Below are 12,983 nucleotides of genomic sequence, written 5' to 3' on the forward strand. Positions count from 1 at the left end.
GCCACTTCCTCTAGAATTATATTCTCCTAATCAAAATTCGAAATTTCATCCTGAATTTTTCAGAGGAAGAATTCTTCTAAAAATTTGAAGTGCCTCTAAGATTATATTTACTAATGAATAATCGAAGTTAAGTTAAGCCAAGGTATTTTTAATTAATTTTTCGTTTTTTTTTATGATTATATAGTTTTGAAAGTTTTGGCTCTTTTTATTTTTCTAATTTTTTGATACTTCTCTGTTTTGTACTTACCTTTCCATACTTACCTTTTTCTTTTTAAATTTTTCGTGATGATTTCATTTTTTTAACGTTTTACTTATTTATAATTTCAAAGTTTGTTATTCTTCCTTTATTGTATTTATCTTTTTTTTTTAATTTTTTATGAACTATTAATTGTTTTTATCATTTTGTTTATTACTTTTTATAGAATGTTTTTTATATATGTGTAATTTCGTATTTACTTTCACATAGCTATTCTTTGAAACCTTTCTTTTTAAATATATATTGTAGAAATATGATAGTGGATTTATTGATTAGTTTATTCTATATGTTTTTCGTAATATAATCAAATTTGATAAGATTCTTTTTCCTAGGTTGAAAGGTAAAGTACAAAGCTAATGTATGAAGTCAAAGATTTCTATGTTCTTTTAATTACAATATATAAGATTGTATCATTTTATTTTTTAAACTCATTTAAAGATATGTTAAATATATGTGCTACATCTGTGTAGTCTATATAGTAATTGATTTACAAAGCTATGTTCCGTTTCGAAATTAATTCTGCTATCCTCATTTTAATAATTGAGAACCAAGATAAGTAAGCTGGTCATTAGGAGGACTATCCGTAAAATCTATCTATTAATTGATCAATGATCGAATTACCAAAGAACTTTCTTCTACATATCAATATATATAGAATATATAATATAGAATAGAAATTTCTAGAATCAAATTATAGAATAATGATATTGTCAATAATATTAGTTTTATACGGAATTGAAATCATTATTCTATCTCTTATGAAAAAATTATCAAGTTGCATAACTTTATTAAAAAAATAAACTAAAATTTTAAATCCTTTATATTTTAATCAAATGAATACAAAGTTATATATCTTTCAATTTTGATAATTTTTCACTGCAGTTTAAAATATTCACTATATCTATTGAATTTAAATAATATTTTTAACATCGTTATATTGAACTTGAAAAATTAGGAACTTTTCTAATAATTGTACTGCAAATATAGTTTAACGGGAATTATCCATATATATATCCAATTATTCCAAAAGTTCTAAATTATCGAAATTACTATTTTAAAGTTCTAACATTATGAAAATGAGAATTATCAATTATGCACTACCTAAAAACTTTCTATCAAATGCTAAAAGCAAAGGGAAAAGTTTCGCAATTTGTTTTAGATATTTAAAAAACTAATAGCTACTAAAATGTCCTATCACTATATAAAAACTATCTTTCAGTCATATTTATTAACTAAATTTTCTTTAATTAAATTAAATAATAAATAATAAATTGTATATCATGTAAGGAATGTATCAAAAGGAAAAATTCAAAAAATATGATATTTTATTATTATAATAGAAAAAAGTTTTTATTATAATACAAAGTTATAAAGTACAATAATTTACAATAGTTTACAATAATTTACAATAGTTACAATAATTTACAATAGTTACAATAATTTTTATTACAATACTATCTGTGAATTATCGATTTCGAAGGATCGAATTACATAATGGTACGTATAAAGCTATATTATTTCTTCGAAATCGATAGTTACGTACCATTGTATAAAAATGCTATTATCTTTCTCCATTATTCGAGCTTGACCCATCTTTTCCATTTTCGTTAATCATTCGTTACTTTTCCTTTCTTCTTATCATTTTCCACTTCTCCCCTTTACCATTTTTTCCATTTTCGTTCTCCTTTATCATCATTTTCCATGTTCAGATTACGTTCATTTATTTCCTCCCCTTTAACGTCATCTTTCATTTCATCCCCTTTATCACTTTCCTTCGTCCCATGTCTTGTTCCTCTCCATATCTTCTTCTTCAATATCCACTTCATCTCATCGTATTCATCATCCTTTTTTAAAAAATAATTTCTACGTTTGAATTATTTTTCTGTCCTCGATTGTCTTTCGATTTGATTTGTCTTGAAATACGCGAATATTATAAATTTCATCGAAATCTGAAAATAAAAATTTCAAATTATATTATTCAATATTTTAAAACTTTTAACATAAACGTTATTTTTATCGATAAAATTTTATTGTGCTTCAATAATAAATCCAAACCTGTACGATATTTATAACATCATAAGAATAATATCAAATGGAAAATATTATTATCTTAAAAGGCGATATATTTATCGATAAATTAAATGAGTGCATTGTGAAAAATATTAATATTACAGAAAATAAGAGATTTCCTTTTTTTTTTCTTCATAAAGAATCATGATAACTTGTTCCGCTGAATAGATTCATACTATATCTACATTTGTTATCTCAATTGATGTCATCTTCTGTATTGCTTGCTTGAAATTCTCATCGCGAACGATGATTACTATAGAATGCTTGTATTTCCTGAGGACATATCACGGAGAGAAAATATGGGGAATCAGATATTTTTACAAAATATTTTTTCTTTGATGTAGCAGAACAAGTTAAAAATAAATTCAAAATATCGTGAAAAAAGATAAATTATAATATTTTTTCTTTCAACAAAATCAATTAAATATCATCTTTCTAACAATAGAATATGAATTTTATCATATTTAAACTTCTGTTAGCATTATTACAACTTTAATTGTACACGTTTTTCCTGTTTTTCATATAAGAAACTTAAGAAATTATTAAAGATCACCAAAAATCCGTCTAAAATATAAAAGAAACTATACCAATAAAGTTCTTTTTTGCTTTATCCTTTAACGCTAAGATATAAGTATTCAAAGTGCTTGCAGGACGTAGCAGAATTTTATCAATGGTCTAAAAGCCCCATTGACTTACATTCTTTTCTTAGAAATGGGTACTATATTTTTCCAGGAATGTCTGAACTTTAGGATAGGTCAGTGAGACAAGACATGAACGAGAAATCTGAATAAGAAACAAGGACGAAGATAGTAAATTAAAAATCATCCTTTTCTTTACACGACGATATCTCGAGAACCGGAAGTCGTATCGAGATAAATGAAAGAGCATTTTAAAAAGCAAAGTTTTGTGCTTCTAATGGTCGTTCACTCGTTGATAGAAGATTACTATCTTTGGAGTTATAGCGGTTCAAAGTTTTCCTTATTTTAATTGAGTTTAATGGAGTTTCAAGGTAAATTATTTAATAGATACATTTATTTTTATGGAATATTTATTGTTTATAGTTATATTTTCATATCCTAAAAATTTAAAATTATAAATAAAATATTATTTATCAATAAAATATAAATAAAATATTATTAAATAAACGTATATTTTAAGAATATAAAATGTTATAAAAATCTGAAAAAATTCTAGTGCCACAGATGCAACAGTGGTTGGTTTCCATCGGAATTGTTTTCTTAGCATAAAAGCCACGTCCATGTAGAATCTTGAAATGTAGATGAGAACATGGCTGTGTAAAAGCAATATAATAAAATGCAGAAATTCTCCCTTTAAAAGTATTTTAGATTGTTCTCAATTTCACTATAAAAGTATTGATAAAATAGGAATCCATTTTTTACTTTACATTCGTCATTTTATTTTCTATCGATTTGAAAACTTGTTGTATGCATAACTTCGACAATAATTTTTTCGTATGTTGCAAAATCACGTATAAAGCGCTTTTTCCGGCTTCAATTTGAATTTTTTTTCATTCCAATTTAAAAAAGTAATTAAGTTCATTTTATATATTAAAAAAAAAATAATAATATTTTTAAATTTATATACAATATATTTAATCCAAATTTATTTTATTATTTTGGATTATTCAATAGTTTTTATCACTTTTAATAAATTAATTAATAAACTTTTTGACGATCCTGTTAAAACAAATTGTAATAATAAAGTAAAAAGTATACTAGGCAGGAAAAATTTTCGATGCAAGCTCATATCGTTTAGTAAATCACGATTTAATAAATAGTATATTTTGTTATTAACGAAAATTTTACAATAACCATTTATGGTTGCAAAATATTTTGAAAAAATATGATATTTTTTTTCAAACCATATTTTTCCCTTCTTGAAGTACAGTAATATTGAAAATTTAATATCCAGCACTGTCTATCAACCTCATATTGTCAGAAATATTTATGTATTTCGTTTTTAGATTAAATATGCAGATATAAATTTCTGTCATTTTCACTGAATTTCGCGATAAACCATAGTTGTCAAAAGCATTAGATTTAGTATTTAGAATATGATATGTGAATATGCTAGTAGACATTTGTATTTAAATAAATAAATATATAAATAAAAAAAGAAGGAAATAAAAAAAAAAAGATTCGATTCGACACCTTTATATATTTATCATGAATATTCATATACGAATCTGCACTATTTTGCATGCAAAAGTACGCGGTGATGGATTATTGATTGGAAGAGACAGAATTTGATTGTTAAACGAGCCTGCATAGACGTGTCTCTTTTATATTTTAAATGCGTGAAAAATTTTTTTCATACGAACGAATTAAAAATATTTAAACGATATTTGGATATATACATGTTGCTGTTTCTTTCTTTTTCTCCTCGACAACGGTGACATCTCTTTGATTTTTAAGTCCGATAAATTCCTTCATTTCTTAGAACTCGTTCCTGTTTTCACGAATTTTTTCCTGATTAAATAAGAAAGAACTTTATGATTAAAAGCTTTGAAGTGACTTCCATGAAAGCTTGATAATCAAAGATTAATATCTAGAATTTAATTAATATCATAATCTAAATTTAGAAGATATCATGTATCAAAAAAATTTATTATAAATTCTTTTTACAAATATTCCTTTTTTCTTTAAAAAATAATAATTAATGATTCTTTAAAATATTAATAGAAATTGAATACGAATCGATTCACATTGTATTTGTAGTTTGCAATAAAAAGAAATGAATAAGTGAATAATCAACATGAATAATCGTTCTCTGATTAATAAATGTTAAGGTTAGTTTAATCGGTTTTCATCGAAACAATCACCCTAACAATTGCAATCCCAATAATTTATTGTAAATAATTAAGCTTTTGAATAACGGATATATCATCATTATACTGCAACTATATATATATATATATATTGCTAGAGTAATCAACATTATTATCTAAGATTTGAATTGCATTTTCAACTCATAAAGTAAAATGATGAACCATTGCATTTATACAAATGTATAAAGATATTCCTCTTTTTTTATTTTTATTTTAAGCATGTACAAATATCATTAAACTTTCATGGAATAATATATTGCATCAATGCAAATGTTTTTTGGTTATTTCAAATATAATACACAATGTGAACAAATACTGCAATTTTTTCGTAAAATGGAACTTTTATGTCTCGTGTAATTATTATTAATCATAATTATTATTCATTAATCTCTATATTAAAAGCAGAAATTTTATTCTCCCATAATTATTTAATACAATTTTATTTATAATTGTAACTTTTGATATATATACATATATATTAATTAAATTACGAGCATTAAAAAATTCAAATCTAAATCCGGAGAAAATATATTTCAATGGAATGAAATTTTATTACGTAATTATCGTGCCGAACGATGTCTCGTTGAAGTCTACGTTCAATCATTGAAATGATATATAATTGAGAGATATTGAAGAGATCTTGATTGCCAACAGTCCTAAGCTATCCATTTATCCATTTTTATTGAAATCTTATTGAAAATCTCTGAATATCATTGGTATGGATAATTTAAAGGCAATTCATTCAACGTCTCTAAGCTATCGAATTTATATTCAAATTTCTTGAAACCGAGTGACTTCTGTCTCCACGAAAATTCGCAGATAAATTAATCTTTTTGATTATTACCTTATCAGTTTTTTTTCTTCGTTATCACTTTAAATCTCTTTCTAGATAATGGCAATAATAACGTTGATACATTTGTAAATTTGTCGTAAATCAATTTTAATTAATACACAAATTTTCCGGTATCATCCATTTTGTTTAATATTTATATTACTTTAAATATCATTTTAAACGAAATAGAACGAAATAAAATCATTTCGCAGCATAATAAATTTATCTCTAAAAAGATTGAATTATTTATACTACATTCAATCTTCCTTCAGTACGGCCGTTCTTTCTCATGGATTATGCAACGATGAATCGAAATGAATTTTTATATAAATTTCAGTTCTCTCTATCTATGTAAAATTATCTTTCTAATTTTTCTTTCTCGCTTTACACAATTACATGGTTTTTTTTCTAATAAATATCGTGAAACAATATGTTCGATATTCGATATCTGACCAACACGTTGGTTAATAAAATTTTTCATCGCGAGCAACGAAGAAAAAAAAATGTAAATAAAATAATGTAGCAGTCATTTAGACGACGAAATTTCGAAGATGTATCAAACTAAAAAAAAAAAAAAAAAAAAAAACAGAGTAATCCAATCGAAATTCGATCCTTTGACGGATAAAAGATTAACAAATTCTATCCATATTTTTTTATCTATCCATTTATCTATCCATGGATATCGTGTGACAATTTACCACTCTTCTTAAGAATTTCATTTATTGTTGTGTCTTTTTGAATTATATTTATTGCGATAATAATCTTAACGAACGAAGGTTGATAACGAAGTTTAAATCTAAAAAAATTATACCTCCAGAGACGGTGTCTTTGAACTTATACTCATTGTTAGATTCATTTGAATAATCCCGATAAGTCGGCCGCCATTTTCCTGGCCATTCACCCGAGAAACCACGGTTGAATAAATTAAATGATTCGACGTTCAAACGAAAATTTGACAATAAGATAATAATCACGCCTTTGATATTTAATATCACAAACAACAATTTCGATCAATCTTTACTCGAATAATTAAATCCTTCATCGATTAACAAATTATGCATGTAATTATTACATATATAAAAATATTGTCACGAACGATTAAATTTGTTGAAGAATTTGTTTATTCGTTCTATATTTTGTGACTATATTCCGAGGAAAAAAAGAAACAATCCTCGCAATCTCTTCTTCTGCTTTCTTTCGTCAAACGGAATGGAATTTTTCTGATACGTGCACATTATCGCATTCATTTCAAAGAATGTCATATATTTTTCTAGACCGAATTAAAAACTATTTTATTCCTGCTAATTAATGGGTGAATTTTTATGTTTATAAGATGGACGGGATAATAAAAGACTCCATTGGAATAACGTTTAATAAAGAGGAGGGAAGTGAAAATGAGAGAAAATGTGGTTATCTCACTCGGAGGAAAGAATAATCATTAAAATATAGTAATTTTATTTAACTTTACCTGATATTGTTCCATTCATCTTTTATGAAAATGAATAAAGACCCATGAAAATAATATATATATACATTTATTTCTGATAAAATAATAACATAACAATTTTTATGAACGATAAAATACAATACAATAATTATTAGACAATCATCATGAAATAATTATTAAAGTCATCCTGAGAAACATTCAGATCGCGGAACGCATATCCTATTTTTATTCCTCAAATAACCGGATTTACATATACATCCTGACGCACATATCTGAAATAAAAACAATGAACCGTATGGATTACATATATTCAACATATATTTAACGTCTTTCAAAATTATAACGCTACTAACATAGATACAAGGAGATTTACTATCAGGTTTTGCGCAAGAAGGTTGGCACAGTGCATCGCATTTGGTGAAGATCTCATTTCTTGGACAATTCAATTTACCAAATCCTCCAACCACTATATTTAATAAATATATCACTAAATCACTTAAAATAATTATATATATAAAATAATGATATATATTACACTTAAAATATTTTTTTTTGTACAACTTTGTAACGATTAATTTTTTAATAAAAATTATTTAATTAGCATTAAATTATATCAAACGTTTTTATTATTTCGCATTATAGATATATGTATTTCCAAGAGATTGGACGTAACTTTATCTCGAAATAATGAAACGAAAGGTGGACGCGGATTTTGGAATCGAAATCTACTTACACAAGGAAAAAATTGCCAAAAAGAGGAACGAGACAAGAACGAGACGAGACATGTCTTGTGTTGTTCTCCTGAAACAAAGTTGTTTTTTCGAAAAAAGAAAACTCACCATAATGCATTTTTTTTCTTTTAACTTATATACGGTCGATCTAACGTTACGACTGTGTCGTAAAATCGGTCGTGCCGAAAATCGCCGTTATTTCCGACTGTCAAAACAGCAACTCGAGATATTCGTTTGAAATAAAGAGCTCTGGTATCATTCAATGTCACGCGATGTCGATTTATAATAGATTGACGCGTTCACGAAATGTTGGAATTTTTTTACATTTTCCTTTTTTTTTTTTTTTTTTTTAATATTGAANTTTTTTTTTTAATATTGAAAAGCACTTGGTTGCATAATTTTTTTTCTTTTTTCTCTTTTCAAGTTTTCCACGAGATGAAATTTTCGCTATTGTTTTTTTTATCCATTGTACCAATACGATAATGGTTGAACAACAATTGTTGCATCATTGTTGTTACTACTCGTTACTCGTCTCACTATTTAATAATCTCTTCGAGAGAACTTGCATTTCGAGAAAAATATTTATTCGCAAGCGAAGTATAATCTGATGATAACTGGATATATACTTGGAAACATCCTTGATACGTGCCATATTTGGAGATACTTAATTTAAATATCATAATTTTAATGAAAATTCATTGTGTGTGTGTTAGTGGTTAAATATATCTCAACGAGGTAATTTTTGTGTAAATGAAGTAGATGTTCGATCTTCAAAGGATGAATTCACCTTTGAAGAAGAGAAAGTGTCACGAAAGGAAGATATTATCCGGATACTTTTAATATTCTACGAAAAAATTCAATTCAAAGGAGTCATAACATTTTTAATCCACGGAATAAAATTCATATTACTTCTATGCGAATTAAAAAATTAATGAATTAATTACAAAGAATTTTGTAATTTTTTTTAATGCGGGGAACAATGTGAGAGAATGAGTTTGATTTTTGAATTAAAATTCTTTATTTCGTTTGATTATATATACGATGATAAAACGATTGCTTGACAAGGCCTTCATTCTCAAATAAATGATTGCAAATAATAAATGATGCTTCACTTTGCAAGATTAACATTCAGACGGTTCAATGCATTCCTTATTTTCGTTTCTAAGCAATCCAGATTCGCATTGGCAGCTTGGGACGCATTGCTGGAAATATAATATTAAAATTACATTATTAAGAAAATTGTTTTAACGCAATTATAAAATATTTTCCATCATTATACGAAATAATTTGTTGTAAGCTTTCGATATGTAATTTCTTCGAAAATACTAACCAGTGTACATATGGGTAAGGGGTTGGAGCAAGATGGCTGACAGGCAGTACCACAGCTCTGCCATACTTCGTTCTCTGAACATATTCCTTTTGCCAGTGTTGCTGTTTTTATTTGTGAAAATGTTTCATTAGAATATTTTACAATAGCAATAAGCTCATATTCCGTTTAAATTTTTGCGCGTAAATCACTGATATTGAAATCTGCATGATTCCAGAAAATTGTACTAGCATTGAAACAAGCAATGAAAATTTTATTAAGATTTTTGAGGTTATAATTATCAGATAGAAACTTGACTGGATTAATTTACGTATTTATTTGATTATTTTTTAATTTTAAATAAAATAATTTTAAACGTCATCTTTCACTCTGAAATTACGCAAGATCGAAATGGAATTAAAATTAAATCGCATATAAAAAGAGAACTTTTTTGATTGAATGCAAATGAGTCGAGTATAACACAAATAATAATTTATTTCAATGTAGTTACTTACAGGAAGAGAAGATAGCCAAAATGGTTAGGAGAGTAAGAAGAATGCGAGACACGTTGAATGTATTCATGTTATTCGTTTGGTTGTACCCTGTAACTTAATGAAAATTCCGATTTCAACTGCTTTTATATATCGTTCCAGACCTTCTATACGTGTTTTTACAATTGATACTGTTTGCATTTGATTTATGCGAATAAACAATTCGGTGCAAGAATGAACAAGAGATCAAAAACAGATTTTTATTCATCTTTTATCAACGAATTATTTAGCGGTACCAATCATCTTTTATATTAATTTGTTCATTATCTTGATTCAAATTCAATTTCTTTCTTTTTTTTCTTTTTCTTTTTTTATAATTAACAATTGTATGAAATAGGATTTTATTTAAATAAATTTGACTTTTTTTTAAATTTCATAGAAAAACAAGTTCGTTCATTATTATTTTTTACTATACTATAGAAAAAATGAAAAATATTTAATCGTTTATTTGGCTTCGTTCGAAAGCATTTTATATCTATAGATGATTCACACAAAAGATTTTCATTGGAATTGATATTGTATACTTTTTGAAAAACAAATAACCTACATATATGTTATCTTTTCTGCAAATATCTATATAATATATGATTTAATTTGATGTGATAAATTTTAAACGGAAATTTGAATTTTATCGCGTACATCTTTATCTTAATTGTGTATCATTTTCGTTAATTGTATGATATTTGTTATCCTTTTCCAAATTTTGAGTCATAATGGCAGAGCACACATATAGAATTTCCAAAATGAAAATCTCTGCCAATGATAATAGTGTATACTGTATACTGTAAACGTAAAAATAAGTTATTATTATTTAATTATTAAATAAAGTTTTTGACCCGTATTTAAATTATTTATTTAGATTTTTTTCGATTATTAATTTTTATTTTGCAAACTTTATAATGATAATGATTTTAATATTCAGCTTATTAAAATGCTGTAAACGTGATTTATTTTACTTGCTAATGCTACTGAAATAAACGTATTAAAAAATGATTACGCTATTACGAAATATTTTGTAAATATTTAATTCATTAAACGATAAAATGAGCAATAAATAAGTGAAAGATATATAGCCAAAATTTAAAATGAAAATGCTTTCTAATTATCAGTTTACTCTATTTCGATTAATGGATGAAATATGAAATGGAAATAAAATAAACTAGAAAGCTTTTTTCATGCGATATTTCATATGGAATAATTCTCCTCGTATTTAACAAATTTTATATATGGATATAGAATTTATGCATTTATACTAGAATAATTCAAAACGTCATCAATGTCTTCGTAATTCCCATTTAAAAAAATTCCACTTAAAATGTATTCTATATTCAAATACTCTATCTTTCACCTCCTGTGACGTGATGACTATATGATGTAAAAAAAAAAAAAAAAGTAAAAAAATTTTATCAAAAATTAAAAAATTAATATTTTTAAATATAATTCCATTTAATTCATATTAAATTTTCCATGTGTCACGCTACTATTCTGTAACAAAGAACAAATTTTTAATTTTTCAAAATGTTCTCTACTGAAAATATTTTTATTCCCTTAATTAAAAAATTGTTTTTTATCCAACTTGTTTTCTTGATCAAAAGAATTCGTTGAATGGAATTTAATAAAATTTATATATAAATTAAATTAAATTGAAAAAATTATTTGAAAAATGTTTGAAATATTTTATCACTTCTATTAATTATATTTGTTCAATAGTATTTTATTATTTTATATCGAAAAACATTATTTTTATCATGTAACTATTTTTCTTTAAAAAATATATATTTCGTAATATCATTTATAATTAATTGCAATTACTTTTTATCATTTATTTAATCAAAAAATCGATAATTTCAAATGATATCGTTTTTTTAATTTGATAGAAATTATTTGCATATTTATTATGATAAAATTTAATGCAAAATATTATTCCAAGCAAATGATAATATGATTTGACATTATTATCCATTATTTTTATTTATTTATCATACATATATATTCTCGTGTAATTATTAACGTAAATTGATATATTTCATGTTTATATAAAATTATCACTCTATAGATTTTACTAAAGGGAAAATTAACATAGTGGCTTGAACGATCTATTGTCTCTGTGATATCATAAATAGCTTTGATATCTTCTGTATAAATTTACAACTCAATTCATCGCTGAAATGCAAGATGATATTCTCGTTAACCAACCCAAAGGCGCAACTCCATGGCAAAATCTGGTTAATGTACTATATTATGATCTATTTCTTCATTATAGCATAAGAATTTCACGTCAACATGGTTATTAATACCTATATGAATGAAATAAAATCATTATACATATATTATGAACTTGGATTATATAGTGAGAAAATCATATCGTATAATATTACCTTAAAAATATTAATCAATGAGCATTATTATTCCTCAATCCCAAAGTAATTTGATATTGTATTATGATGTAAAAGAAACAGGAAAAATTCAAATTGTAAGCTGAAAATAAAAAAGAAATTTTTATATAAGAAGTTATTATTTTTTATTTATTAGTACGTAGTTCTTAGCTTGCCATCACTTTCCATAAAATAATTTTTCTATATAATATTATTTTCTATATAATAATAATTCTATATAATAATATAATATTAGTAATATAATTTTTCCAATATAATAATAAATTTTTTTAAATCGAATATTTGAAAAGTGATGCCAATTACCAGGTCTCACCAACGAGGAGGTGACTACGTATCGAGACCCATCTATGAACAATATAATAAAAATATATTCTTAAAATTATAATAAAAATTAAAGAAATAAAAATATAAAAATTGAAAAACACTTACGACATATGAAAAGTGAATAGAATTAATTTTATTAAGATTTTTAATTAAGAAAGTAGTTAACAATACATTAAAATTGATCAGAAATCGGTAACATGAATTCGCAGAGTAAAACAAGGA

The 12,983-nt window shown here is 24.9% G+C and overlaps 2 protein-coding genes across 2 annotated transcripts; both read right to left on the minus strand.

Annotated features, from left to right (window-relative positions):
• Positions 1 to 7,531: 7,531 nt before the first annotated feature.
• On the minus strand, positions 7,532 to 8,272 carry LOC122713123 (venom serine protease inhibitor-like). Its single transcript, XM_043933282.1, has 3 exons — positions 8,187 to 8,272; positions 7,807 to 7,919; positions 7,532 to 7,725 (listed from the first exon to the last, which is right to left on the minus strand). Exons 1-3 carry the CDS (start codon positions 8,236 to 8,238, stop codon positions 7,636 to 7,638), a joined length of 255 nt encoding a protein of 84 aa, XP_043789217.1. The 5' UTR covers positions 8,239 to 8,272; the 3' UTR covers positions 7,532 to 7,635.
• A 917-nt stretch (positions 8,273 to 9,189) lies between these two features.
• Positions 9,190 to 10,089, minus strand: LOC122713120 (chymotrypsin inhibitor-like). Its single transcript, XM_043933278.1, has 3 exons — positions 10,006 to 10,089; positions 9,515 to 9,615; positions 9,190 to 9,386 (listed from the first exon to the last, which is right to left on the minus strand). The coding sequence occupies exons 1-3, from the start codon at positions 10,070 to 10,072 to the stop codon at positions 9,306 to 9,308; spliced, it is 249 nt and encodes an 82-aa protein (XP_043789213.1). The 5' UTR covers positions 10,073 to 10,089; the 3' UTR covers positions 9,190 to 9,305.
• Positions 10,090 to 12,983: the final 2,894 nt, after the last annotated feature.

The sequence above is a fragment of the Apis laboriosa genome, unplaced genomic scaffold, assembly GCF_014066325.1.
Source record: "Apis laboriosa isolate Shangri-la unplaced genomic scaffold, ASM1406632v1 scaffold22_cov146, whole genome shotgun sequence".
NCBI lineage: Eukaryota > Metazoa > Arthropoda > Insecta > Hymenoptera > Apidae > Apis > Apis laboriosa.

Excerpts from the sequence above, each read along its gene's own strand:
- LOC122713123 (XM_043933282.1), bottom strand. The coding sequence starts at position 8,238 with ATGTCTCGTCTCGTTCTTGTCTCGTTCCTCTTTTTGGCAATTTTTTCC. Across the intron at positions 7,920-8,186 it reads TTTGGCAATTTTTTCCTTGT|TGGTTGGAGGATTTGGTAAA; the intron begins GTAAGTAGATTT and ends TATTAAATATAG. Across the intron at positions 7,726-7,806 it reads GTAAATCTCCTTGTATCTAT|ATATGTGCGTCAGGATGTAT; the intron begins GTTAGTAGCGTT and ends TTTTTATTTCAG.
- LOC122713120 (XM_043933278.1), bottom strand. The coding sequence starts at position 10,072 with ATGAATACATTCAACGTGTCTCGCATTCTTCTTACTCTCCTAACCATT. Across the intron at positions 9,616-10,005 it reads TTTGGCTATCTTCTCTTCCT|CAACACTGGCAAAAGGAATA; the intron begins GTAAGTAACTAC and ends AAATAAAAACAG. Across the intron at positions 9,387-9,514 it reads CCTTACCCATATGTACACTG|CAATGCGTCCCAAGCTGCCA; the intron begins GTTAGTATTTTC and ends TTATATTTCCAG.